General features: G+C 40.3%; 2 protein-coding genes across 2 annotated transcripts in view; both read right to left on the bottom strand.

Annotated features, from left to right (window-relative positions):
- Positions 1 to 128: 128 nt before the first annotated feature.
- LOC140948134 (protein kinase C-binding protein NELL1-like) lies at positions 129 to 9,181 on the bottom strand. The gene is made up of 9 exons (XM_073397358.1): positions 8,997 to 9,181; positions 5,691 to 5,993; positions 4,904 to 5,205; positions 4,542 to 4,604; positions 2,744 to 2,851; positions 2,311 to 2,427; positions 1,735 to 1,867; positions 1,144 to 1,337; positions 129 to 212 (listed from the first exon to the last, which is right to left on the bottom strand). The coding sequence occupies exons 1-9, from the start codon at positions 9,067 to 9,069 to the stop codon at positions 129 to 131; spliced, it is 1,377 nt and encodes a 458-aa protein (XP_073253459.1). The 5' UTR covers positions 9,070 to 9,181.
- Positions 9,182 to 14,066: 4,885 nt separating this feature from the next.
- LOC140948131 (protein kinase C-binding protein NELL1-like) overlaps positions 14,067 to 27,090 on the bottom strand; it is a 29,494-nt gene continuing 16,470 nt past the window's right edge. The window contains exons 8-9 of the mRNA XM_073397355.1: positions 18,222 to 18,412; positions 14,067 to 15,003 (exon numbers count right to left, since the gene is read on the bottom strand). Coding sequence (XP_073253456.1) covers positions 14,920 to 15,003; positions 18,222 to 18,412 — 275 coding nt within the window. The 3' untranslated portion in view covers positions 14,067 to 14,919. The remainder of the gene's footprint in view (positions 15,004 to 18,221; positions 18,413 to 27,090) is intronic.

Raw genomic sequence — 27,090 nt, 5'->3', positions numbered from 1 at the left:
TCGAGTGAGTGCTCTATTACGTCCATAAGAGCTTAAGCTATAATATCATGAAACCTACTTTATACAGTAAAAGACTCGCTGGAGTAGATACCAACCATTTTCTGAGAAGATGACCACACCATAAAGGTCTATTTTCCACACAAATTGAACAGAGCCATATCTCCACTAGCACAGAAGCCGTATGTGCAAGGGTCCAACTTATACCCTCCAGACTGTGGAAAAAAGAAACATGTTATTCGTGTTAAGAATCGAAAGAAACTAAGGCAGTGCTAAGGCCATGTTCACGCTATACACAATAATTTTTCGTGCCGACACGCTATAGTATGAACACATATCCAATTTGTAAACCCTCCACTTAAGAGATCGGCGGGGGAAGAATCGCGTCGATACAGAAATCGGGACGAACTCACCGTTCATTAGCCTCCCTAGGCTGCGTACCGGGCGCCAATTCTTTCTTGCGCCCACTACTTCCAAGCGCCTGCTACGCAGACTATAGCCTCCTACGCAGACGTTCGTGACGCGTTTCTCTGCCCCTCATTGGTGGGGCAGAGGAACGCGTGACGAACACCTAAGAAAGTCTGCGTAGGAGGCTAACCGATCTTAAGTGTAAACAGGAGCCTTTTCTGGCATGGTCTTTGCGCCGGCGCAAAAGCCATCTATTATAGTGTGAACAAAGCCCAAGAAAATAATAACCGAGGAGGCTGATCTTTGTAATGAAAAACATCACGCAGAATGGGGGGATTTTGGCGAGGGTGCCTCACGAAAATCGCCATCTTAAAATACCTATAGTGTATAGCTGCTACCCACAATCTTTTCTTGTAGAAGCGCATTCCTCCTTTTCGCCATTCTTCTGGTGTTGACTTAACAGCAAACATGTTTTAACATGTTTAACTGGTTAAAACCAGTTGACCTGTTCCATTTCCAGATCGAATTAGAATTTGGAAATGCTGGCTTTTGAAGAGAGGGAAAACCGGAGTTCCCAAAAAAACCTCTTGGAGCAAAGTAGAGATCCAACAACAAACTCAAGCCACATATGACTTCGACGCAGGATTTGAACCGAGGCCACATTGGTGGGCGCGAGTGCTCTCATCACTGCGCCATTCTTGCTCCCCACGGGAGATAGCAAGGGCGGATTGGACTTACCTTATATTTCTTTCCTTTGTAAATGCAACCACAATTGCTGTTAGCCTCACATTCCCCTTGCGTGTTCAAAACCTTGCCTCGTTTACAGAAGCAACCTTCCTTGCACTGACCGGCGCAAGATCCTGAACGGTTGTCACATGTCTTTTCACAGCCGCATGAATTATATACTTTTCCTTTTCTCTTACAGTATTCCTCTAAAATAAAAAAGCAAAATCGTGATGCCACAAGTAGTAATAAACTATTCTCTGAACAAACTCTCATGTGGGGTACAAGACGAAAAGAAAGCTAGAAAGCACGAGCAGACATCACCAGTGGACAAAAAAGATTGTGTCACAAGGACAAGAAAACAGGGGGAAAAGAAAAAGGAAACTGGCGAGGACAGCTTCATTTAATGCGGTGCTTTGAGTACATGCTCCCAGAGACTAAGTATTTACCACTTGTATGGGAATATTCTTAGCCTGTTCACAGGCTTTTTCCTTTCTCCTTATCCCCCCAGCCCCCCGCGAAAATTTGGGGCCCCTTGAACGAGGCTAGCGCGCAATTTTTCCTTTCATACGCGCTTTCGACGATCTCTACTGTGAGATTAAAGGGTTTGTGAACGAACGAAAAGAAAAAAAAAGGTACCTTTGCAAATCTCGCAGCATTCTCCTTCAGGTATTATGGTCTTTCTAGACGCGCAGTTGGTTTTTGGGCAGGAAGGAGGAGAACAATTGGATTGACCGTCCTGAAACAGCGAATATCGTCATGATCTTATTAACTCTGTACTGACGACTTGTTCATGCTCATAATGACAGGGAAAAAGGGGCAGAACGTAAGAAAGAGAAAGAGACCGTCTCTTTGGCAAGGAAGAATAGAAAGGAAAGGAAAAAGATAAAACAAATCAATGCATAAAAGAAAGAACGAACGAAAGATCTAAGTAAAGAAAGAGAGAAAAAAGAAAGAAATATCGAAGGGTGGCTGCATCTTAAAAAAATACTTTCGCAAAAACAGAAAACTAACAAGGCGTGCTCTCTTCGCTTTTTCAACAAGTTCATGAAAATTCATGATTTACATTAGCTCATCAACCATTTTACCTATGTTAACGATGATCTTACTATTGAAAGAGAACTGAATGTACCTGCCTGGTCAGACAAAGGTGAGCATGCGCAATTAAAGGCGTTTTATTACCTGACAGCGGCAAGTGTAACAGGTGTTATTGGACATTTTCCAGGTCTCGTCCTGGAGATACTGCTGTCCATCGTCTGCGCAGACTTTACACGTGTAAGTACAGGTCGCATGTCCAGACTGAAAACACACCAAAAAAAATAAATAAAGAGACTGTGGACAGGCTCAATTAGTTCATACAAAAAACGAAATATTTTTAATTGTATTTATACCAAGAGAGATTGTCGTTGTTGTAATCAAAGCAACAACTTTGGCCAATCACGGTACACACAGATGATGAAATGAGCCAATCAGATCTCCAAGCATATACATTCAGTAGCTGCCAAGCGCGGGAAAACACCTGCCAGCAAGTCCTGGCCAAATTAAAAAAATTTGGGGCGAGTTTTGAGTCAATCAAAACCCACCCTGAAATCCGCTTTATAATGCGTTCACTCACCTCGCATTTACAAACGCTGCAGTTGTTTTTGGTCCACCGAGCTCCGTCGTCATACCTAATGCCGTCCATTACGCATTTCTTTTGCTGTAACGCGTCAGAACATTTGCACTGCATTGGAACAAACGGCAGCATGGTTGGTCGAGACTTTCAAAAGGGTTAGCACGTACAGACTGCAGTACAGCAGTATTATACCATGGTCAAAATGCGAGCTGTGCGGGTGAAAAATAAATAGGGAGGAGGGAGCCATTCTGCCGGCCTTTCTTGTTTTACGAGGAGCGGTTAATTTATAAGAAAAACCGAGTGATTTGCAGTCTTCTGTTAGCTGTAAAACGGCTAAAAAATTGGAAAACTGTTTGTAAAAGGTTTGCTTTGTCACAGTTTAAAAGGAATACTCGTGTCCTGAAGGCTGGTTTTCACTAGCGACAGAGTCGGAGTCGGAGTCGGAGTCGGAGTCGTAAGAGGAGTCGTAAGAACGCTTATGTAGTGAAAATCAAAAATCGGAGTCAGAAGAATCAGAACGTTTCCATTTCTTCCGACTCCGTCGCTTACGTTCCGCTTATGATCGTGTGAAAACCAGATTGTCGGAGTCGGAAGCAGAAGCGGAAGTAGCCTGCGTGGCAGGCGTTTGAAAGGAAAGGGAAAGGGAGTTTTAGGCGCGAGAGAAACGCGAGGAGCGCGCGAGGAAGGAGGGAGGGAAACGCTGTTCCCCTCCTCCCTCCTCCCTCGCGCGTGGTCTCGCGCCCTAATCCCCTTCTCCTTCCCTTTCGAACGCCTACCACGCAGGCTAAAGCGGAAGGATAAACCAAGGAAAAGGCACGTTCCCACGTTTTGTGATTGGTTTGGCTCTTCTGCTTCTGCTTCCTACTCCGACAATCTGGTTTTCACTAGATCATAAGCTCTACGCTTCTGATTACGACTCCGACTCTGTCGTTAGTGAAAACCAGCCTTTAGCCTTCCACGCACACGTTCTTAGGGGTTCGACACGAGTTCCGGCTCCACTGACGAACCCCCAAGAACGTCTGCGTTGGGGGCCTATGTGATCAGTCCGATGCCTAAAGGATTTGAAAGATACCGTATTTATTCGAATAAGCGCCCAACCTCGAATTAGCGCCCACCTCGAATAAGCGCCTCCCCTAAAGGCAGAAAAAGTTAACAAGCTCCCAGCCTCAAATAAGCGCCCACCCTACCCCACTCCCTCCCACAAAAACTCCAATGAGAGATAACAAGAGACACTCCCGTAGACGGAGTTTTCTTCAGGGTCTTTTACAGAAACCTTGCTTTGTTACATCTTCTCTTTTTGTTATTAGCATTTACTGTTTTGTTTCAAAATATACTACTACGCTTGCTGAGAATGGAGAAAATTTAATGAGCGCCCAGCCTCGAATAAGCGCCCACTCCCAAGGTCCAAAAAATTTAATAAGCGCCCAGGGCGGTTAATCGAATAAATACGGGAACAGCTTTTTTCCTTCAGTATCAGGGAGTGTCAAAAGATTTCAGTTAGGAATTGCTTCCTTCAGTGGTGACTGACGATTTTTCCTTTTGGTTTTGGAATTTTGTGAATAAGAAAACCATTCCAGTTTCGGATTCACATCAACTTTTCCGTTTCTGGTTTTGCTGTATCTGCTCACTGACTGGGAAGAAAAGTTCTAAGTCAATTTACGAGGATGTCCCAAATTTACTTGAAAATTAGAGTTAAGAGGTAAATTTTCCCTTTACGATAGTTAAGGTTTGGAGTTTTAAAGTTTTCAGCATTTGGCCTTTTACCGCAGGTTTTAGGTTTTCAATCTCGTCAAATTACCGTAGTAAGAGGTGGACAATCGTTCAAATTTCCTCTCATAAGCTTCACATCTTGAAGATCTCCCTGGAAAAAAGAAAAGAAACTTAATCATCATAAACGTGTCATTGAGCAATTGACCACTCCAGAAAATACCATAACATACCATGATGCTCTTTGTTTGTCACTCCAAAATTTTGCATAAGCATTGTCTTCAGTTTCTCTTAGGAATTAAAATGGCCCCAAGAGAAACTAAAAACAACACTTACGCAAAATTTTGGCGTGACAAATAAAGCGCATTATGATATGTTGTGGTATTTTCTGGAGTAGTCGATCCACTTCCGAATTTTTGCCTGCCAAAAGTTTCGGCGTTTAGGACATTTTACCTTGAATTTATCTATAATAGTAATTTGCCCCTCGCTCCCCTTTGATAATTCTTGAGCGAGACGGAGTTGAGCATTTTTGGGAAAGGCAGCGATACCAGGTAACATGTCCACTTTTGCGGGGTTGACCGTGTCGTTAATGTAAATCCTAATAACCCGCTCGCCGTCTTGCAACCGTACTGCGACTTTGTTCCATTTGTCGTACTCCACCGTATAGCGGTCAGATAAAGCTTCGATGGGTCTGGGATCAGACCCTTTTGTGTGCCTCACTGAAACTTCGACCTTAAGGCCACCGGCATTGACACCTCTGAAAATAAAGCGACATTTGTTTACATCACCACTAGACTATAAACAATCTCTTACTTTTCTCAGAAACAACAGTGAGAACGAACGAACTTGGAGTATGCCCTTTCGCAAGAAAACGACACGCAGAGGGTGTTTTTCCCCGGCTGGCCCCAGGCGATCGTGTGATTCAACCGCTTTATTATGAAGTATTATTTCTGAAACTAGAAATACGTGTATCGCAGAGCCTTCCGAAGCTCAAGGGAGGAAGCACGTAAAGTGTTAGGAATGGGAGGGAGGAGGAGAAATAGAGTAAATTGTGAAACTAGCACTAATGGAAGCAGAAATATACTCAATCTCCTTTTGGCTGGAGTAAACTCCAACCGAGTGCCTCGGCCTTAAAAAAGATTTGGGATTTAAATGAGGACAGTTGTAGGCTATGTCACCATATTCGAAAGACAGAGGGAAGAGGAAGCTAAAGTATTTACAATTAATTTCAGTTTAACTCACGATATTTTCAGCTTGAAATACAGATCATTTCCGTCTCCAGAGCTAATTGAGAGGATGGTATTGTCGCTAAAGTCATTTGCATCAAGCTTGACCCATGCAGAGACCCAAAAATCTTGACTGTCGTGAATAAGCGTGTCTGTGTTATTAAAAGCGGTCTGATTTGCAACGAGGTCTTTATCTGATGTGGTAAAGTGAAAGGCGCGGCTGCTGTTGTTTTGTCCCTGTGTTGAAGTGACGCCTTGTGGGAGAGGTTTGTCAAGCAGTCCAACTTCCTTGAACATATCAATTTCGTTTACAACATCTGTGAATAAAGCAGAATTATTAGAAAACTAAAACCCCTCCTGGATAGCCAGCACACCAACTCGCTGTTTGAGCTGTTGAGGGGGCCAGGATATCATACCGTGATGTAAAGTAATATATTTTAGCATTTTACTTTCAATTGACTGTAATATCCTGGAATGATATCTTTTTTAACTATAAAACAACAGGCTAAATGGGATCACGAATGGCCTGAAAACTAAAGCTGTAGGTTGGGTTGCCTCTTGTTAACGAAACAAGCAACATCATCGCAAAAATCGTGACCTGACCATGCAGTTATTCCGTTCGTCCATTAGCTGACCCGCATTGAAGGGATCAAGTGTGCGAGAGTGGAATTTTTTTTGGTAGACCTTAAGTAATGCCAAATGTTAATTGCCTTCGTTAAATTACACTCCATTTCAATAATTCCGGCCAGGGATACACTTTTTTTTTTTATGACCACAACAAGTATTGACATACATTGTAGTATATACATATACAGTAAAATAAAATCACACAAAATGTCATACAAGATATTTGATTTCAAGTCAAGGGATTCTACATTTTACAAAGCAATTGAAAAATGTGGAGATGTTTCGAGTATGCAACTACTTTGTATGACTAAACAAAGAAAACAAATATTGCCACCAAAAACAGAAAGGTACGAGACTAAAGTAAACAAATAAATCTAGCAAAAAGTATATACATCTAGTAAAATAAAATCACTCAAAAGGTCATACAAGATATTTGATTTCAAGTCAAGGGATTCTACGTTTTACGCTTCTTATATATTAATGCAATGGATTTTGTGAGAGGCTATTTTTAAAGCGAGACCTTTTCCGTACAAAGACCTTTGAGTCGTTATTGTGGAATGCAATATGCTTTTCAATTTCTATCGAGTTCATAAGTACCTGTATGTACACCTGCAGCTTAGGAAGCTTGTTCCCAAGTCTACAGGTGTATATGTAATGTCTAGCTATAAGGAGTAGGTGATGAAAGAGAAGGTCTTTTATGTCGTCAATGAGACCGAAACAGAGAGACAAGGAGGGAGAGACGTTTTCTAAATCTTTGAAATTTTGAGAGATCCACTCGAACATGCTCTTCCAGAAGTTCTGAGTGTATTTGCAAGTCCAGAATAGATGAACGAGGGTTTCTTTTTGTTCCTCGCAAAAGGAGCAGGAATCTGTTTGTTTGATACCTATTTTGCACAGAAAGTCATTTGTGGCTATTTTTCTGTGACGGAATTTAAATTGGAACGCGCTAAGCTTTGACTCTCTTGTACACAGAGATGATAGGCAGTACGTATTTTCCCAGTTTACTATTATACTAAGATTACAATGTATGTCTGTCTCTTCCAACCACTTTCCCTGACTCCTTGATGGTATAGAAGCTTTTTCGTTTATTAGACTGATTCATAAATTTTCTTGGAAACTTTGGTGTGAGACAGAATATATATATGTGGAGGCAAAATCGAGGTTATCGTCTTTGTAATTAAATTTTGTCCGGTACTGTATAATTTCTTTTAAGAAAGGGTCCTTGAAGTTGAGCAGTGTAGAATCTGGTTGTTTCAAATTGCTTCGGAACAATAGTTTTCCTCCGTACTTCCCTAAGTAATGGTCAAAAAAACGTTTCCACTTCCCTTTATTTTCTTCATTTAGATACCCTTGGATCCATTTCATTTTCAAGGATTCATTAAAGCTTTGAATATCTAACATCTTAAGTCCTCCTTTCGCGTAATTATTTATCATTGTCGTCCTTTTGATTTTATCGTCCTTACCGTCCCAAAGGAAATCGTACAATATATAGTTGATTGTTTTGAGTATGTCAGGAGGTGTTGGAAGAGATGATAATATGTAGACGATTAATGATACGGTTAGAGTTTTTATGATTGTAATTTTACCCAAGAGGGTCAGTCTTCTAGCCGACCAATTATCTAAGATACTCCTTATTTTCTCAATTTTCTCAATAGAGGTAGAATTAAGAGAGGCCACGGATACACTAGCGAATACTAGTATGGCGACTTTTCTTAAAATTGCATCATTATTGATTGATTTTCATCGATTCAATTTTCAAAGTGTTACCGAAAATACTAGTAATACTAAAAAGTTACATTTGAGGCAAAAATTCTTGGAGGTGGAGGACACAAGTGCTGCTGTGATGTAAAAATAAGGAGATTAAGCAACAACGACGGCGGCGGCTTCTGCTACGAAAATGTCACTTAAAAGGTACAGTTGCGCTGCTTCAAACTTTATCGCGCTTATTCCATCTCGTCCAGTTCGTCAAATGTTGACAAATTTTTCTGGAATTTAATTCTAAAAGACGTTGCCTTGTGTTCATGTCCATGTTCATGTCGTAGTCGTGCATTGACGGTAAAGAAATGTACAAGAAAAACATCAGGGGCACCCAACGAGAATATAGTTCAAAACCACATAAAACATAGCATTGTTGAACGTACTTTAGTATTTCAACGGTAGATAAAGGCTTATCTTTATCCCCTAAAAATTTTTCATCTGTTCGGATTTCCTAGCCGAAAGTATAGTGATCCGAAAATTATAGGGATCAAAATTTACCTTTTCGAAAATTTCAGCCAGAAAAAGGGCTCCCGAAAATTCTAGGTGACCTTTTTAGGTAAAAATCCGTTAAAAATGGGCAATTATACGATTTTTTTGAAGTTCGAAAATCCTAGGAGAGGTAAGCAAGCAAGAAATTTGTCAGAAAATGATCCGAAAATTCTAGACCTCAAATCGTCTTCCGAACAGATAATTTTCCGATAATTGTCGTTGGGTGCCCCTGAAACATGCAAAGAAATGCACTAAATCGACATTAACTGCAAAGGACCTCAAACGACTATGCCGCAGAACGTAGTAGGATATAGAGAAGACCTGCTAGAGCAAAAATATACAAAGTAGACACATTGAGTTCTGCAAAGTACGGTCAGTTTTGCAGAATTGAATGGGCCCAGTTTCCGCTGACCAGTGCTTTAGGTTCTGCTTTTCTTTGGACTTACCAATTGTAAATGCTCCTTTCGTAAAGAAAGCCACCAGAAATGCCTTGAAAATGACGTCACAAAAACGTAGCATTTTGACTAAGAAAGTGTATGTGCGCTTGGTATTAATCCCAAACAAAAGTCGAAGAATCGGACAGCTCTTCTTATCTGTCCAATGAGTCAATAACAGCGTATTTATTTCATCAAAAGCTGAGACGTGTTACAGCTTGAGGCACACCCGTGAAACGTTTTGGTGGCGTAAGCTACAACCACGTTGAGGAATAAAGAGCATAAATTCTGATTTTGGAGGTTTAGGTAAACCACGAACTATTCATGCCATCGTCATAATCAGATGAAGGTAGAAGCCGGATGAAAAATGTGTAGTTTAGTACGCACAAAAAAAAGGTAGGCTCGATTTCCGCCGTCTCCCGGGTCCGGTCTTTGATCATTTTCTCGAACAGCGGCTGGTAATCGAGCCTAAAAAAGGTAAAAAAATAAAAAACAAGAGAACCTGAAGAAAGCAGTTTGGGTGAATAATATGATGTTCCAGCTTGACTCAAGAGACGGACGGAAAACAAACCGAAATGAAAGAAAACCAATGAAAAATGATGGCCTTACTCGGGGTTTGCGACAGGAAGTCACGAATCTCCCACGAAGGATGGAAGTTGTAAACTTTTTGAACAGGAAGTAGAAAAGCCTTGCGAAATCACAAGGAACAAGGGAGTGAGTATCCTGTGTGCAGACGATTTTTTTTAGGGGTGAGGGCATCTGTACACGGTACCAATTTTAGCACTGAAGCAAACCTACCAACTCCGCCATTGGCCATTACCTTACGCATGCGCACAACTATATCACCCCGTCAGTGCTTCAGTGCTTAAATTGGTCTTGTTTCAAAATTATTTGGGCACACAGGTCAATTTTTCTGATCCCATCTCCATACGCATGCCGTAAGAGTTGGTACGTGTGCTTCAGAGCTTAAGTACACAGGCTAGGAAGTGACGTCAATGGAATAAACTGGAAGGATGCAGGCGCGGGCGCGATTTCAGCTTGCTTAAATAATGTATTTAAGTTAGATCAGAGGAAGTGTGGAATACCCACTGGACACGCATCACCGATCTTTGGAAATAGGTGGATGATATTACAATATCAGAGGTTGTACATACAAAGCAATTAAGTGCCATGCCATAGTTGCAGGTTAGTAATAGTAATTTGTTATTCATCTCATGGTGAAATTACATTTTTATACCACTACATGAGAAATTTCTGCAATTTGATTGGCTTAGAGCAGTGGTATTTCAGCTTAATTTGAAATACCTACATGTGAAAATTACAAACCTTTTGCGGGTAGTAGTATAAACAAATAATAGCTTGATTTGTACGTGATATTTGGCATAAATACCACTTGTGATATTTCGAAATTGTCTCAAATTTCACTCGCCTAACGGCTCGTGAAATTACGTATAACAATTTCGAAATATCACTCGTGGTATTTATGCCAAATATCGCTACAAATCATGCTATTACCTACACTAACTTTAGATAACTGAAATTTGTGCTAGGTTATAGCTTTATAATATAAGAGAAATAATAAGTGCGACCTGGGAAGCTAAATAAATTGTAATGTTTTCCAGTTAGCTCCCCATCCAATTAAGGTCAGTCAGTGTAAGTGTTCATATAAGCAGGTGAAAAAGAAGAAAATAGAATGGATAAATGAATTAATAAATTAACTTAAATTAATAAAGAGCACACAACTCCCCATCCCCACTGACCCTTCAGTTGAAAAGGAAAGACTTTAGTGTCTTTTTACATTTTGGTTAATTTTCTGTGGCTCGCTAATGAATAATTTTATTTCTGTTGTTTACACACAAGATGATTTTTGACTTATTTTGAAGATGAAAGGTCTTTCCAGATATCTATAGCGATGAAAGAGTTTGATTGTTTTTCTACGTTAGTTCGTACTTCATACTTATAAGGAGAGATTCTCTATCCATGTATATTACTGGCATATTGAAACATCTCATTGAATACCGTAAAATTCGAAAATAAGCCCCTCCACGTTTAAGCCTCTCCAAATATAAGCCCCCCAAACTCGTAAAGCAAAAAACCCTTCGTTAAATCGCCCCTCCAAATATAAGCCCCTCGGGGGCTTGTACTCAGGGAAATTGCCCTCAAATACAAAGTAAAACAAAGCAAAAACGGTAAATTTCTTTCCAACTATAAGGCTAGCCCAATCGATTTTGAAACGCAAATTTCCCTTCATAGATAAGCCCCTCAAAAAGGGCCTTTGAAAAATATAAGTCCCAGGGCTTATTGTCGGAATTTTACGGTACTCAACGATGTTCACGGTACCATTTGTCGTCACATATAACCCAGCACTTCCACACATTTCTAATATCCTACGGAAACATTTTAACATCTTACACTCCTTTAACCGCTGCAAAGACGTCTTTAATATAAGCAACCGCCTTTTGTTGCTTACAGACGTAGCTCTAATCTTCGTGACCTTTTAGTTAAGGCACAATTACCCGTTATCTCCAACAATCATTTTCTGCCAGGCTCCTTCCGCTGTGGACAGAATTGTGCCACTTGTTAATACATTACTAACGGCCTCACAAGTTATACCTTTTACGCTACAGGTGAAACACACTCCATCACTTCACACATTACCTGTAACTTGTAACACTAGAAACGTGATCTACATGGTTCAATGTAACCGTTGTAATTTACAATATATAGGTGAAACTAAGCGACGTCTCAAGGACAGATTTAACGAACACAGTCATGCAGTCGACAAAACTAACATCAAATCTAAACCCACTGCTGTTTCTCATACTAACATGCACTTAATCCCACCAGAGAAAATTCATTCTTCATGTGACTCAATTCGTAAGGCCAGGGAGTCGAACTTGATAGATAAGGCCATGACTCTTGAACCTCATGGCCTAAACCGCGGTGACGAATTATTGTAATACATATATTTAGTATTTTTCCTTTCCAGTTTTTGGGTTGTACATCATTTCCGCCTCTCCTCTTTAAACAATTTTTATTATTGTTATTTTTTATTTTATTATTTTTAAAAAAAGTAGAAAAATCTTCATTTGTTTTGGCCAAAATAAGCCTAGAAATAAATTTTGTTAATATTTTAAATAGAAAAGGAGGCTTTCTAGAAAAAACATATATAGTGGTCACAACATTGGAATTTTTCCAAAGAGGTTAATCCATGATTTGGTTAAAAACTTGAATTTATTTCAAGGCACGTTTTTGGGCAAATTATGCCAAGAAATATAGTTGGTTGATATTTTTTATAGAAAAGAGGACTTGCTAGCCTATAAAAATGTATTTTTATAATATTCACAAAATTGGAATTTTTCCAAAGAGATTAGTCCATGATTTTGGTGAATGATTAAAAATATTTGCAAAGTAAATTGGGAATTGTGAAATCCATAGTGCTTTAAAGAACTGTAATGTTAAATGACATACAACATACGTTTTTCTTAACAATTTTTCCCCAAGGTTATAGTTTTCATGTTACACTGCAAAGAACTGTCTAATTTAATGATCCAGAGTAACATGACAGCAGCCAATTCTTAAGAAAGCTAAGTAGACCAAAAGGTACAGATATACATTGCATGCATGTACAATAAAAAGCAATTTAGTAATATAGGTCTTTAATTATTACAACCGAAACAAGAAATTGTTTAAGACGAAGATATGTCTTTACTTTAAAAAAACCCAATCCTTTATAGAGATTTGGAGAGGCGTTCGTCTTTAAGGGATTTCAGCTATAGAAAAATGACTGCAGAGCGGTAGGGACCAGCTCTAAGGGACTGTTCGTTATTTATGCCTAAGGGGGGGCCGGTGTTTAGAGTGGGGGGGGGGGGGTAAAATTTTCAAAATCAATGAAAAAGGGGGGGGTGTTTTTTTTAAATACAAATAGGGGGAGGGGGTAGCTTTTAGAAACTGTTGTTTCAACACTTGTGTAGCCGTTTTACAGACATATTTAAAAAGTTGAACTCTGTATCTAGAATTCTATTTTAATACAAAGCGCCTGGTCTTTATAGTTTGAAAAGCCAAGAAAACTTGACGTGGAGTAGCGTTATTTAAAGGTTCCATTATATTAACTTATTAAATCCCTTTACATGCAATCTGATATTTAATAATAGCATTGTTATAATTTTTGTCTCCAGTTTCAGAAGTACATCCTCGTGGTTCAATCCTTGCAATGAGCTCCTTACAAACGTTCCTACCGTTGACTTCTCTCTTAAATCTGATCTTTTCTGGGCCCACGTTTAACACCGGCGCTGCAAATTCGCTTTCCTTATTTAGAGCTTCTATACTGTACGATCACAAATGACCTTGCAATGGATTTTGGTTTATCGGCAACCGGCCAGAACACGTGTTGTACGCAATTTCGCAATCGGAGGCACGTCGCGTCCCGAGGGGAGGGTGGTGGGGGTAGGGGGGGTTTACATTTTGGGCCTGTCACATAAACGGGGGGGGGGGGGTAATTTTTTAAAATACCCACTTTCGGGGAGGGGTAAATTTTTGATATGCCTGAATTGCTTTAAAATCACCGACCCCCCCTTATGCATAAATAACGAACAGTCCCCAAGTGCCCGCTTACTGACGGAGCCATCCATCTTAACTGTGTTGCTCAGACAACGTTAGATATAAAATTGATTTTAAAGGTAGGGCAAAGCTTGCTTGATAGCCTCTTGGAAGGGGATCAAGGGGAGGAAAATCAGGTGCTCAACATTTCGTTCTCTTGCGCCCGCGGTGTTCAACAAACCTCCTACTGGGTTAGTGTATGAAGGTTTTATTTTCAGACAGTTTACTGTAATTGATGTTGGTTGAACTACATCCTTGCCAAACAGCTTGAATCACGAGATCTGAGTCAGCTCGACAATCTGCTCACTCTCAACACGCCAATTTTATAAGAGCGAATTAAGGTGTTTATATGCAATTGAACCGAACAAGAAACGATAAACGAAGAATGTATTTTTAGGAAAAGAAACTTCTACAGCAGTTACTGTTCACACAAACACAGTCTGGCAGCGGTTTTACAGCCTCGGAAATGGCAGGCTCACACAGTGAATACGAAACCCATTTTATTACAAAGACAACCTTCGAATCTGTTTTACAGTACTTCTTTACGCTGTTGTTCATCACTTGTTTTAATGCCAGCTTCTTATAACGCCGTTTAGCAAAGCCATTGCTCTCTTGGTTTAGTGAAAGCCTAAACTATAATGTGAACAAAACCTACTTTATACTTAGAATCACTCAAGTAAATTACAATAAAGTTACAGCAAAACAAAAATATAAGTTGATATATAATGATATTAATAATTTTTAATTACAATTTTTCTTACAGGAAGTGAACTTTCATATCTCTGCGTTCAATGGAAGCAGAAAAAGCGGAACTGGCACGGTCCTGTTGCCTATGGAATTTTCCCTGGAGCCATCTAAAGTTCTAGCTGGAGATAAGTAGGAGCAGAAGGATAGGACTTAACACAGGAAAAAGAAATCGCTAATTAAAAAGATGCCCCTCGACACGAATGAAACAAATTAAACCATTTCATTTTCCAAAACCTACAAAATTGCAACACCAAAAATATTTGCCCTTTCTACTAAAAAAAATGCGAATCAAGGGAAAGAAAATGCGTTTACAAGCGTAAACAAACAAACAAACAAACAAGTAAACGAGGCACACAAAATGGAAAAGCGGAAATTTTGTGATGTGTGACCATTTTCATCTAGGAAATGACATCTGATCAGTGACAAGAGGAATTTGGAACAGAAAAGAAATTACAATCAAATTTTAGAGGTGCAAAAATACATTTGATTACGGTCTGACACCGAATTGGTACAAAAAACGTACAAAGTAATTCCCTAATTCCACTTGCTTCCGCTTCACTTTCTTCTTCTAAGTCGATGGCCATAAAGTTTATTTGCGGCAAAAATTGAGCACAGTCGGCTTTTTACCAGCACAGTAGAGGTAGGTGCACTTATCTAAGTGATGACCCCCAGACTGTTAAGAGAAAAAAAAAATTATCAGTAAGAATCGAGAATCGAAAGAAACTAAGCGGCTGTTAACATGGATGCCCGGGAGGGGCGGTACTCCTTATAATGGTCTATACGGGGAAGCTCCGCCCGAAAGGGGTACTTTTTTCATGCTTCAGGTAGAAATCTGTCATTTGGGTCTGTGAAAGGGTCCAAAACGGCTAACAGGTGAATTTTATGGCTTTATAAAGTCGAGAAAACGTTCTATTTTTGTGATTGATTCCTATTTAAACGACAGTGCATTTACAACAGTTAAACTAGGAGTAATCGAAGCTTAGGAGAGTGCGTTCGATATGTTTGTTAGGCGTACAGGCGGGTAACAGCTGAGGGGGGAAGATTTGATGGTTCTTGCGATAAATAAATATGATTATGGCATATTTTGAACGTAAGGCTTGCGTACAACGAAACTAATAATATGGTTTGGTGTCAAATGCTTGTAATCGGAGGAGACAGTGGCCAGAGAGCGTCGGGCGTGTAAATAGAACATTTTAACTTTTGTTTTACTGGCGCGATTACAGGGCGCAGTTGTTCAAAGGACGATTAGCGCTTAACCCGGGATTCTTTTTCTTTCTTCAAAAACATTTCTTCGGATAATTTTCTCTGTTATTTTTAAGAGCATCCAATCATCAACTTGTCGACAAAATGAATTCAACTGAATTTACTTTTTTAAAAGCTTTCACATCTGAATTCAAATTTCGCACTAATCCTGTCAAAGCCTTCAGTGGAATGTGTGTGCGGCTTACGTCAATAACTTTTCCAGTAATTTGGTCGAGCGTGTTGATTTCAGTGAATCGAGAGTGGCGCTACTGTGGGCTGGTTTATAAGTTTTTCCTAATAAATAACATAGAGTTAAAGTGTTCGTTTGTCTGGTGCCGAAAATATTACAAGTCCTGATCAAATGGTGCCGCCGAGCTTCACATCTCGGTAGATTTACTTTGTGGCACAACGGTTGCCGAGCTACACAACTCAGTAGATTTACTTTGTGACACAAAGGCAGCCGAACTAAACCCGGTTTGATGCATGCACCAGGAATGGAATCGCTCACATTTTCCAAAGACGGTGACGGCGAACCATGCTGAAAATTATGAAGGCTTAATCCTAAGTAAAATTTAACAGCGAACTTCTGAAAGATGAACGCTTTGGAAGATTCAGCAAACACAGATCGATGTACGCTTTACAAAGATTCAGCAAACTTTTTAAAAGATGAACGCTTTACGAAGACAGAATATCAGACCTCAGCAAACCTTTGAAAAGATGAACGCCGAGGACACACGAAACACCACGTGAGTTAGCGCGTCAAAGTGAGACAAAACGTAAGCAAGCACTTCAAAGTGAGGCAAATGTGTGTCGACGACGACGAAAATGCAATCTCAAAATAACCTCCCTTATTAATTGCACAGGATACCCCTTAAGGCACAGGACACCCAACACAAATTAGGGGTTGCGTTTTAAAGAGATGCAAAGTTCTAAACAAGGTATGTGGAAGGGGTACCTTTTTCATAAAAAAAAAAATCGTATATAAAAAGGTAAGGGGTTGGACCTCTGGGCGGAGCCGCCCCGTACAAAAATTTGTTGAGCACTTTCGTCCCGGGCATGGATGGGGAATTGAAAACCCTCATGTTTAAAATTTTTGATAACCAACGATGTAGATTTACTCTTTGTGCGTTATACAATCACTTACTGAGAGCTCGTTACACTGTTCGAGCAGATTTGTCTTAAATGTAAAGGAAATCCTTCTTACCAGGATGATCATTGGGATGCCCGTCAGGGCAACGCCCAATCAAGAATTACCTTTCATCTATGTCGTGAAAAGACAAAATGGCGGACGAAACTCCCAGAAGGCTTTACGTGCCCCATTCCCCCATCAACGGAGCTGACTTTGCGGGGAGGAAACGGGTCATTTCAGGTCGTCTGGCGAACACATTTAGAAGTCGATTTGAAACGAACACAAAATTATTGGGCGGAGTTATTGGCCCTATACTATATCCACGCCATAAGATTATCTAAATACGGTATTCGAATGAGGAAGTTAACCTGCGCGCGTGGCAGCTGCAAAAACAATACCCTCCCACGGTTTCCAGGGAAAATGCTTCAGCTTGTTACAATTCTCTCCCTGCGTGTTAAACGTCTTTCCTTTTAATACTGGTATTTCCGGTAAGATGAGATTAGTCACGTTAGTACTGTCATACTATATTTTTGGGGGCATAGGGATAGGAGAAGGAGGTGAGTTGTGGAAATGTTCCAGTTAAAAATAATGCTAATCGTTTCTTGCTTCAAAAGGCTATTCCCATCAGGAGAAGCTAAACACTTAAGCCGGTAAAAAGTGTAATTACAGTCGACTCCCGATAACTTGAACCTTCAAGGGAAATCGAGAAAAGCTTCGAGTTATCCGGAGTTCGAAGAAAATAGCCGAGAGAAAGGTAAAAAACAGTTTTTACTGCACAGTGAACATTTTCATCATATTTAATTGTAGAAATGTCAAGTGAAAATTAAAAAGATACTTCTAGATTATAAATCAGAACGTAACGTAACAAAAGATAGCCTAAATAGAGCATGCGTTTTATTGTTTTGAGAAGAAAAGCTGCTTCACGTTAGCCTGTAACAATCAACATCAGCCTCCACTCAGAAACTATACTCCTACAACACGTCAATAGGAAATCCAAAATTCAATGTTTCGGACGCCAGTATACGGCTTTTTTCCGGACTTTTTAAGGGCTCAAAACATGGTTCGAGTTATCGAAGGTAAAATTATATAGAAAATGACCTGAGGGGAAACGAAAATTGGTTCGCGTTAGCGGGAGTTCGAGTTATCGAGGGTTCGAGTTACCGAGGGTAAAATTACAGTGACATGTATGAGGGGAAATCAGTTTTGGTTCGAGTTAGCGCGAGGTTCGAGTTAGCGAGGGTTCGAGTTATCGGGAGTCGACTTTATAATCTATACTTTCCAAAATAATAAACCCCTGCATGGCCCAGTCGGCAGCCCAAAGAATCCCAACTATATGAGGGTCTTGTTTTGAAGCTCTCTACTTTCTCCTTTTGCAATTGTGTAATTATGAAGCACTTGGGAGTTCTTAAGAACTCGTTTGAATGTGTCTGTGCGATCCGTGCGATCTGTGCGAGGTGGGGGCTCTAACGACTGCGCCATTCCTGCTCTCACGGGAGATAGCAAGGGCGAATGGGACTTACCTTATATTGCTTTCCTTTGTAAATGCAACCACAATTGCTGTTAGCCTCACATTCCCCTCGCGAGTTCAAAATCTCGCCTCGTTTACAGAAGCAACCTTCCTTGCACGGACCGCTGCAAGATCCCGAAGGGTTGACACATGTCTTTTCACAGCCGCATGAATATTCTTTTCCTTTTCTCTCACAGTATTTCTCTAAAATAAAAAAACAAAATCGTGATGCCACAAGTAGTAATAAACTATTCTCTGGACAAACTCTGATGTGGGGTTCAAGATGAAGAGAAAGCTAGAAAGCACGAGCAGACATCACCAGCAAGAAAAAAAATGTGCCACAAGGACAAAGGAAACAGGTAAAAAAAGAAAAGGGAAACTTGCGCGGGCAGCTTCATTTAATGCGGTGCTTTGTGTACATGCTCTCAGAAGCTACGTATTTACCGCTTGTATGGGAAGATTCTTAACCTGTTCACAGAGGTTTTTCCTTCTTTCTCTTCCCCCGAAAATTTGGGGCTCAGCGAGCGAGGCGAGCGCGCGATTTTCCTTTCACACGCGCTTTCGACGATCTCTAAAGAGAGAATAGAGGGTCTGTGAATGGCTAGGACATTTTTAGCTCCCTGGAGACCAAAAAACGACAAGAAAAACTAGTACCTTGACAAATCTCGCAGCATTCTCCTTCAGGTAAAACGGTCTTTCCAGACGGGCAGATGGTTACTGGGCAAAAAGGGGGATTACAAGTGGATTGACCATCCTGAAACAGCAAACATTGTATTAACTCTGTACTGACGACGTTTTTGACTCAGTGGAGCAAAAAAGACAGAAAGAAGAAGGAAGAAAGGAGACGAGAGAAAGAAAGAAAGGCTTCAATTAAACGTGTGGTGGAATGGACTACTAGGCAAGTCTATTCATTTCATTCATTCTATGTAAGATTAACGTAGGTCGTGTGTAGATATCGTATTTTTGCTTTTTCACAGCTATATATCCAAAGATAACCTTAAAATCAGTGAAAGGGGTTTGGCACTGCCATGCCTTTATCTTAAGATGTTCAGACAAGAACAAACAACCCACAAGAGTCAATACAGGACAAAGGAGGAGAGGAAAGAAGGAGAAAAAGAAGAAAGAAAGAAAGAAAGAGCTTCATTTTCATCAAAAGGGAGTAGCAGCTTAGCTTGGGAACACAACCGTCTCTCCTCGCTTATCGCCGCTTGGGACGTTGACGCCTCTCCCGCGAAAAGTCCCTGGCGGCGAGGAGCGAGGAGTGACTGTTGTATTCGAAGGCTAGTAGCACCTGACAAAAATTGTCTTCGCAAACGAAAATGTGCTTTCTTCCCTTTCTCAGTACCTTCGCGAAAACTCACAGCCTGTTACATCTTATCATTACCTGACAGCGGCAATTGTAGCAGGTGTTATTAGACATTTTCCAGGTATCGTCTTGGAAATACTGCTGGCCATTATCTACGCAGACTTTACACGTGTAAGTACAAGTCACATGTCCAGACTGAAAACATACCAAAAAAAATTAAGTAGTTAGTTAATCACATAAGTAAATAAATAGAGACGGTGGACAGGCTCAATTAGTTCATAAAAAAGAAATATTTTTAATTGTATTTATACCAAGAGAGATTGTTGTTGTTGTAATCAAAGCAACAACTTTAGCCAATCACGGTACACACAGATGATGAAATGAGCCAATCAGATCTCCAAGCATATACATTCAGCAGCTGCCAAGCGCGGAAAACACCTGCAAGCAAGTCCTGGCCAAATTAAAAAAATTTGGGGCGAGTTTTGAGTCAATCAAAACCCACCCTGAAATCCGCTTTATAATGCGCTCACTCACCTCGCATTTACAAACGCTGCAGTTGTTTTTGGTCCACCGAGCTCCGTCGTCATACCTAATGCCGTCCATCACGCATTTCTTTTGCTGTAACGCGTCAGAACATTTGCACTGCATTGGAACAAACGGCAGCATGGTTGGTCGAGACTTTCAAAAGGGTTAGCACGTACAGACTGCAGTACAGCAGTACTTTACCATGGTCAAAATGCGAGCTGTGCAGGTGAAAAATAAATAGGGAGGAGGGAGCCATACTGCCGGCCCTTCTCGTTTTACGAGGAGCGGTTAATTTATAAGAAAAACCGAGTGATTTGCAGTCTTCTGTTAGCTGTAAAACGGCTAAAAAATTGGAAAACTGTTTGTAAAAGGTTTGCTTTGTCACAGTTTGAAAGGAATACTCGTGTCCTGAAGGCTGGTTTTCACTAGCGACAGAGTCGGAGTCGGAGTCGGAGTCGTAAGCGGAGTCGTAAGAACGCTTATGTAGTGAAAATCAAAAATCGGAGTCAGAAAAATCAGAACGTTTTCATTTCCTCCGACTCCGTCGCTTACGTTCCGCTAATGATCGTGTGAAAACCAGATTGTCGGAGTCGGAAGCAGAAGCGGAAGTAGCCTGCGTGGCAGGCGTTTGAAAGGAAAGGGAAAGGGAGTTTTAGGCGCGAGAGAAACGCGAGGAGCGCGCGAGGAAGGAGGGAGGGAAACGCTGTTCCCCTCCTCCCTCCTCCCTCGCGCGTGGTCTCGCGCCCTAATCTCCTTCTCCTTCCCTTTCGAACGCCTACCACGCAGGCTAAAGCGGAAGGATAAACCAAGGAAAAGGCACGTTCCCACGTTTTGTGATTGGTTTGACTCTTCTGCTTCTGCTTCCTACTCCGACAATCTGGTTTTCACTAGATCATAAGCTCTACGCTTCTGATTACGACTCCGACTCTGTCGTTAGTGAAAACCAGCCTTTAGCCTTCCACGCACACGTTCTTAGGGGTTCGACACGAGTTCCGGCTCCACTGACGAACCCCCAAGAACGTCTGCGTTGGGGGCGTATGTGATCAGTCCGATGCCTAAAGGATTAGAAAGATACCGTATTTATTCGAATAAGCGCCCAACCTCGAATTAGCGCCCACCTCGAATAAGCGCCTCCCCTAAAGGCAGAAAAAGTTAACAAGCTCCCAGCCTCAAATAAGCGCCCACCCTACCCCACTCCCTCCCACAAAAACTCCAATGAGAGACAACAAGAGACACTCCCGTAGACGGAGTTTTCTTCAGGGTCTTTTACAGAAACCTTGCTTTGTTACATCTTCTCTTTTTGTTATTAGCATTTACTGTTTTGTTTCAAAATATACTACTACGCTTGCTGAGAATGGAGAAAATTTAATGAGTGCCCAGCCTCGAATAAGCGCCCACTCCCAAGGTCCAAAAAATTTAATAAGCGCCCAGGGCGGTTAATCGAATAAATACGGGAACAGCTTTTTTCCTTCAGTATCAGGGAGTGTCAAAAGATTTCAGTTAGGAATTGCTTCCTTCAGTGGTGACTGACGATTTTTCCTTTTGGTTTTGGAATTTTGTGAATAAGAAAACCATTCCAGTTTCGGATTCACATCAACTTTTCCGTTTCTGGTTTTGCTGTATCTGCTCACTGACTGGGAAGAAAAGTTCTAAGTCAATTTACGAGGATGTCCCAAATTTACTTGAAAATTAGAGTTAAGAGGTAAATTTTCCCTTTACGATAGTTAAGGTTTGGGGTTTTAAAGTTTTCAGCATTTGGCCTTTTACCGCAGGTTTTAGGTTTTCAATCTCGTCAAATTACCGTAGTAAGAGGAGGACAATCGTTCAAATTTCCTCTCATAAGCTTCACATCTTGAAGATCTCCCTGGAAAAAAGAAAAGAAACTTAATCATCATAAACGTGTCATTGAGCAATTGACCACTCCAGAAAATACCATAACATACCATGATGCTCTTTGTTTGTCACCCCAAAATTTTGCATAAGCATTGTCTTCAGTTTCTCTTAGGAATTAAAATGGCCCCAAGAGAAACTAAAAACAACACTTACGCAAAATTTTGGCGTGACAAATAAAGCGCATTATGATATGTTGTGGTATTTTCTGGAGTAGTCGATTCACTTCCGAATTTTTGCCTGCCAAAAGTTTCGGCGTTTAGGACATTTTACCTTGAATTTATCTATAATAGTAATTTTCCCCTCTCTCCCCTTTGATAATTCTTGAGCGAGACGGAGTTGAGCATTTTTGGGAAAGGCAGCGATACCAGGTAACATGTCCACTTTTGCGGGGTTGACCGTGTCGTTAATGTAAATCCTAATAACCCGCTCGCCGTCTTGCAACCGTACTGCGACTTTGTTCCATTTGTCGTACTCCACTTTATAGCGGTCAGATAAAGCTTCGATGGGTCTGGGATCAGACCCTTTTGTGTGCCTCACTGAAACTTCGACCTTAAGGCCACCGGCATTGACACCTCTGAAAATAAAGCGACATTTGTTTACATCACCACTAGACTATAAACAATCTCTTACTTTTCTCAGAAACAACAGTAAGAACGAACGAACTTGGAGTATGCCCTTTCGCAAGAAAACGACACGCAGAGGGTGTTTTTCCCCGGCTGGCCCCAGGCGATCGTGTGATTCAACCGCTTTATTATGAGGTATTATTTCTGAAACTAGAAATACGTGTATCGCAGAGCCTTCCGAAGCTCAAGGGAGGAAGCACGTAAAGTGTTAGGAACGGGAGGGAGGAGGAGAAATAGAGTAAATTGTGAAACTAGCACTATTGGAAGCAGAAATATACTCAATCTCCTTTTGGCTGGAGTAAACTCCAACCGAGTGCCTCGGCCTTAAAAAAGATTTGGGATTTAAATGAGGACAGTTGTAGGCTATGTCACCATATTCGAAAGACAGAGGGAAGAGGAAGCTAAAGTATTTACAATTAATTTCAGTTTAACTCACGATATTTTCAGCTTGAAATACAGATCATTTCCGTCTCCAGAGCTAATTGAGAGGATGGTATTGTCGCTAAAGTCATTTGCATCAAGCTTGACCCATGCAGAGACCCAAAAATCTTGACTGTCGTGAATAAGCGTGTCTGTGTTATTAAAAGCGGTCTGATTTGCAACGAGGTCTTTAGCTGATGTGGTAAAGTGAAAGGCGCGGCTGCTGTTGTTTTGTCCCTGTGTTGAAGTGACGCCTTGTGGGAGAGGTTTGTCAAGCAGTCCAACTTCCTTGAACATATCAATTTCGTTTACAACATCTGTGAATAAAGCAGAATTATTAGAAAACTAAAACCCCTCCTGGACAGCCAGCACACCAACTCGCTGTTTGAGCTGTTGAGGGGGCCAGGATATCATACTGTGATGTAAAGTAATATATTTTAGCATTTTACTTTCAATTGACTGTAATATCCTGAAATGATATCTTTTTTAACTATAAAACAACAGGCTAAATGGGATCACGAATGGCCTGAAAACTAAAGCTGTAGGTTGGGTTGCCTCTTGTTAACGAAACAAGCAACATCATCGCAAAAATCGTGACCTGGCCATGCAGTTATTCCGTTCGTCCATTAGCTGACCCGCATTGAAGGGATCAAGTGTGCGAGAGTGGAATTTTTTTCGGTAGACCTTAAGTAATGCCAAATGTTAATTGCCTTCGTTAAATTACACTCTATTTCAATAATTCCGGCCAGGGATACACTTTTTTTTTTATGACCACAACAAGTATTGACATACATTGTAGTATATACATATATAGTAAAATAAAATCCCACAAAATGTCATACAAGATTTTTGATTTCAAGTCAAGGGATTCTACATTTTACAAAGCAATTGAAAAATGTGGAGATGTTTCGCGTATGCAACTAATTTGTATGACTAAACAAAGAAAACAAATATTACCACCAAAAACAGAAAGGTACGAGACTAAAGTAAACAAATAAATCAAGCAAAAAGTATCTACATATAGTAAAATAAAATCACTCAAAAGGGCATACAAGATATTTGATTTCAAGTCAAGGGATTCTACGTTTTACGCTTCTTATATATTAATGCAATGGATTTTGTGAGAGGCTATTTTTAAAGCGAGACCTTTTCCGTACAAAGACCTTTGAGTCGTTATTGTGGAATGCAATATGCTTTTCAATTTCTATCGAGTTCATAAGTACCTGTATATACACCTGCAGCTTAGGAAGCTTGTTCCCAAGTCTACAGGTGTATATGTAATGTCTAGCTATAAGGAGTAGGTGATGAAAGAGGTCTTTTACGTCGTCAATGAGACCGAAACAGAGAGACAAGGAGGGAGAGACGTTTTCTAAATCTTTGAAATTTTGAGAGATCCACTCGAACATGCTCTTCCAGAAGTTCTGAGTGTATTTGCAAGTCCAGAATAGATGAGCGAGGGTTTCTTTTTGTTCCTCGCAAAAGGAGCAGGAATCTGTTTGTTTGATACCTATTTTGCACAGAAAGTCATTTGTGGCTATTTTTCTGTGACGGAATTTAAATTGGAACGCGCTAAGCTTTGACTCTCTTGTACACAGAGATGATAGGCAGTATGTATTTTCCCAGTTTACTATTATACTAAGATTACAATGTATGTCTGTCTCTTCCAACCACTTTCCCTGCCTCCTTGATGGTATAGAAGCTTTTTCGTTTATTAGACATTCATAAATTTTCTTGGAAACTTTGGTGGGAGACAGAAGGGCATCAACTGGATCCTTTGAAGTAGGGTCATGATAGGCTGTAGAGTGTACTTTCTTGTAATGTGCTACAGCAGATATCACTTTGTGATATTCGAGATAGTTGGTTTCGATGGTATATTTATCTAGGAAGGCATTATAGCTTAGAAAATTCTGGTCGTTATCTAACAGATCTCTAATCGCCTAGCTTTATTCCCGCGCTCAACCATGATCTGTAGAAGAATGGGCGATTTTCAATTCTAATGTTAGAGTTGTACCATATATATGTGGAGGCAAAATCGAGGTTATCGTCTTTGTAATTAAATTTTGTCCAGTACTGTATGATTTCTTTTAAGAAAGGGTCCTTGAGGTTGAGCAGTGTAGAATCTTGCTGTTTCAAATTGCTTCGGAACAATAGTTTTCCTCCGTACTTCCCTAAGTAATGGTCAAAAAAACGTTTCCACTTCCCTTTATTCAGATACCCTTGGATCCATTTCATTTTCAAGGATTCATTAAAGGTTTGAATATCTAACATCTTAAGTCCTGCTTTCGCGTAATTATTTATCATTGTCGTCCTTTTCATTTTATCGCCCTTACCGTCCCAAAGGAAATCGTACAATATATAGTTGATTGTTTTGAGTATGTCAGGAGGTGTTGGAAGAGATGATAATATGTAGACGATTAATGATACGGTTAGAGTTTTTATGATTGTAATTTTACCCAAGGGGGTCAGTCTTCTAGCCGACCAATTATCTAAGATACTCCTTATTTTCTCAATTTTCTCAATAGAGGTAGAATTAAGAGAGGCCACGGATACACTAGCGAATACTAGTATGGCGACTTTTCTTAAAATTGCATCATTATTGATTGATTTTCATCGATTCAATTTTCAAAGTGTTACTGAAAATACTAGTAATACTAAAAAGTTACATTTTGGTGCAAAAAGTCTTGGAGGTGGAGGACACAAGTGCTGCTGTGATGTAAAAATAAGGAGATTAAGCAACAACGACGGCGGCGGCTTCTGCTACGAAAATGTCACTTAAAAGGTACAGTTGCGCTGCTTCAAACTTTATCGCGCTTATTCCATCTCGTCCAGTTCGTCAAATGTTGACAAATTTTTCTGGAATTTAATTCTAAAAGACGTTGCCTTGTGTTCATGTCCATGTTCATGTCGTAGTCGTGCATTGACGGTAAAGAAATGTACAAGAAAAACATCAGGGGCACCCAACGAGAGTATAGTTCAAAACCACATAAACATAGCATTGTTGAACGTACTTTAGTATTTCAACGGTAGATAAAGGCTTATTTTTATCCCCTAAAAATTTTTCATCTGTTCGGATTTCCTAGCCGAAAGTATAGTGATCCGAAAATTATAGGGATCAAAATTTACCTTTTCGAAAATTTCAGCCAGAAAAAGGGCTCCCGAAAATTCTAGGTGACCTTTTTAGGTAAAAATCCGTTAAAAATGGGCAATTATACGATTTTTTTGAAGTTCGAAAATCCTAGGAGAGGTAGGCAAGCAAGAAATTTATCAGAAAATGATCCGAAAATTCTAGACCTCAAATGGTCTTCCGAACAGATAATTTTCCGATAATTGTCGTTGGGTGCCCCTGAAACATGTAAAGAAATGCACTAAACCGACATTAACTGCAAAGGACCTCAAACGACTATGCCGCAGAACGTAGTAGGATATAGAGAAGACCTGCTAGAGCAAAAATATACAAAGTAGACACATTGAGTTCTGCAAAGTACGGTCAGTTTTGCAGAATTGAATGGGCCCAGTTTCCGCTGACCAGTGCATTAGGTTCTGCTTTTCTTTGGACTTACCAATTGTAAATGCTCCTTTCGTAAAGAAAGCCACCAGAAATGCCTTGAAAATGACGTCACAAAAACGTAGCATTTTGACTAAGAAAGTGTATGTGCGCTTGGTATTAATCCCAAACAAAAGTCGAAGAATCGGACAGCTCTTCTTATCTGTCCAATGAGTCAATAACAGCGTATTTATTTCATCAAAAGCTGAGACGTGTTACAGCTTGAGGCACACCCGTGAAACGTTTTGGTGGCGTAAGCTACAACCACGTTGAGGAAAAAAGAGCATAAGTTCTGATTTTGGAGGTTTAGGTAAACCACGAACTATTCATGCCATCGTCATAATCAGATGAAGGTAGAAGCCGGATGAAAAATGTGTAGTTTAGTACGCACAAAAAAAAGGTAGGCTCGATTTCCGCCGTCTCCCGGGTCCAGTCTTTGATCATTTTCTCGAACAGCGGCTGGTAATCGAGCCTAAAAAAAGGGTAAAAAAATAAAAAACAAGAGAACCTGAAGAAAGCAGTTTGGGTGAATAATATGATGTTCCAGCTTGACTCAAGAGACGGACGGAAA

Source organism: Porites lutea, chromosome 9 (genome assembly GCF_958299795.1).
Source record: "Porites lutea chromosome 9, jaPorLute2.1, whole genome shotgun sequence".
NCBI lineage: Eukaryota > Metazoa > Cnidaria > Anthozoa > Scleractinia > Poritidae > Porites > Porites lutea.
This window is presented reverse-complemented; position numbering and strand designations above follow the sequence as displayed.

What these genes read in the sequence shown, in the direction of transcription:
- LOC140948134 (XM_073397358.1), bottom strand. Translation starts at nt 9,069, where the DNA reads ATGCTACGTTTTTGTGACGTCATTTTCAAGGCATTTCTGGTGGCTTTC. An exon ending in ATTGTCCACCTCTTACTACG is followed by an intron (nt 2,852 to 4,541) that starts GTAATTTGACGA and finishes GTTCCAATGCAG; the next exon opens with TGCAAATGTTCTGACGCGTT. An exon ending in ACAAAGGAAAGAAATATAAG is followed by an intron (nt 213 to 1,143) that starts GTAAGTCCAATC and finishes TTTTTTCCACAG; the next exon opens with TCTGGAGGGTATAAGTTGGA.